We start from the raw sequence: 1,207 nt of genomic DNA on the forward strand, positions 1-1,207 counted from the left end.
CGGCCCTCGCCGAGCAGCCGGACATATGCCCCGCCCCTCTCTTCCCCCCCCCCCCCCTTCCCCTCCAACCCAGATCGACTTCCTGCCAGTGTTCCCGCCTCGCGGCGCCTTCTCTCGGACTCTGCAAGCAATGTCCTTCTCTATCTCACCGGTATGGGTCCCCCGCCATCGGACATAGTTCCTCTGCCGGCTCGGAATCGCCACTAACCCGGCTTCTTCCTTCGTGTGCGCCGTGCCAGGCCATGGCGGCGATCACTTCCTCAAGTTCCAGGATGCCGATGAGCTGACGGCCACTGCCCTCAGCGAGGCCATCATTCAGATGCGTCTCCTTCAGCGGTGCGCTCCCCTCTTGGTGGCCTCATGAATGGGCTCCTATCTCCCTTGTCGGCGGGCTGCTAACCTCTGTGCCTGGCCTCGACATGGCCCTTTGCTGTCACTGTGCCCAGCTTCCACCGCCTTTTCCTCATGGTTGACACCTGTCAGGCCGGCACCATGCTCGAGGGCCTGCCCAGTCCCAAGGAGGCGGCGGATTTGCTCGACCGGGCCGGCTTGGCCGCGGCTGCACGCGACCCAACCGATGGGTCTCTTGATTTTGGTGTCATTGCCGCGGGCAGCGCGCGTCGAAGCCAGAACTCCTACTCCGTGCGTGGCTCCGTAACTGCGGCAGCTGGCGTCCTCCGCTCCTCGGCTCTTTTGCCCCTCCCCCTCTTCCCTTTCCCTCCTGCTCCTGCTGCTGCTGCTGCTGCTGCTGCTGCTGCTCCTCCTCCTGTATTGACTCTTGTCTCAAACAGATTCATTCCGATAGTACCGTCGGTCTGTCCCTTTCCGACCGCTTTACATCCATCCTGCTGGAGTCGGTCAACAAGCTGAGCCCGAAGCGTGCATCCCTCATGGACCTGGTGCGTTGGCTTCCCTCGCCGCCCTCCATCGGGCTCCTTCTGAGGCCGGCCAGCCCCGGGGGCGTAATATATGACAGGTATAACGCTTTCCCTGTGGTCGTCCCGGCAAAATCACTCAGACTGAGCGACTTAAACGTGGTGGCTTCCCTCGCCGCCCTCCATCGGGCTCCTGCACTTGGCACATCATTCTCACCCTCTCCGCTTTTGCTCGCCCCCCCCCCCCCTCCCTGGCGGCCACCAGTTCGCCAGCCTCCTGCCGAGCGAGATCATGTCACATCCCGTCTACCGGGCGGACTTGCTGCGCATCT

The 1,207-nt window shown here is 63.2% G+C and overlaps 1 protein-coding gene across 1 annotated transcript in view; it reads left to right on the forward strand.

Moving 5' to 3' along the window:
• H696_06309 (hypothetical protein) overlaps nucleotides 1-899 on the forward strand; it is a gene marked incomplete at both ends in the record, with an annotated part of 1,579 nt that extends 680 nt beyond the window's left edge. Inside the window, 4 exons of the mRNA XM_009500051.1 lie at nucleotides 74-151; nucleotides 240-336; nucleotides 447-642; nucleotides 792-899. Coding sequence (XP_009498326.1) covers nucleotides 74-151; nucleotides 240-336; nucleotides 447-642; nucleotides 792-899 — 479 coding nt within the window. The remainder of the gene's footprint in view (nucleotides 1-73; nucleotides 152-239; nucleotides 337-446; nucleotides 643-791) is intronic.
• Between the last annotated feature and the right edge of the window lie 308 nt (nucleotides 900-1,207).

The sequence above is a fragment of the Fonticula alba genome, assembly GCF_000388065.1.
Source record: "Fonticula alba strain ATCC 38817 unplaced genomic scaffold supercont2.75, whole genome shotgun sequence".
In the NCBI taxonomy this organism is placed as follows: domain Eukaryota; order Rotosphaerida; family Fonticulaceae; genus Fonticula; species Fonticula alba.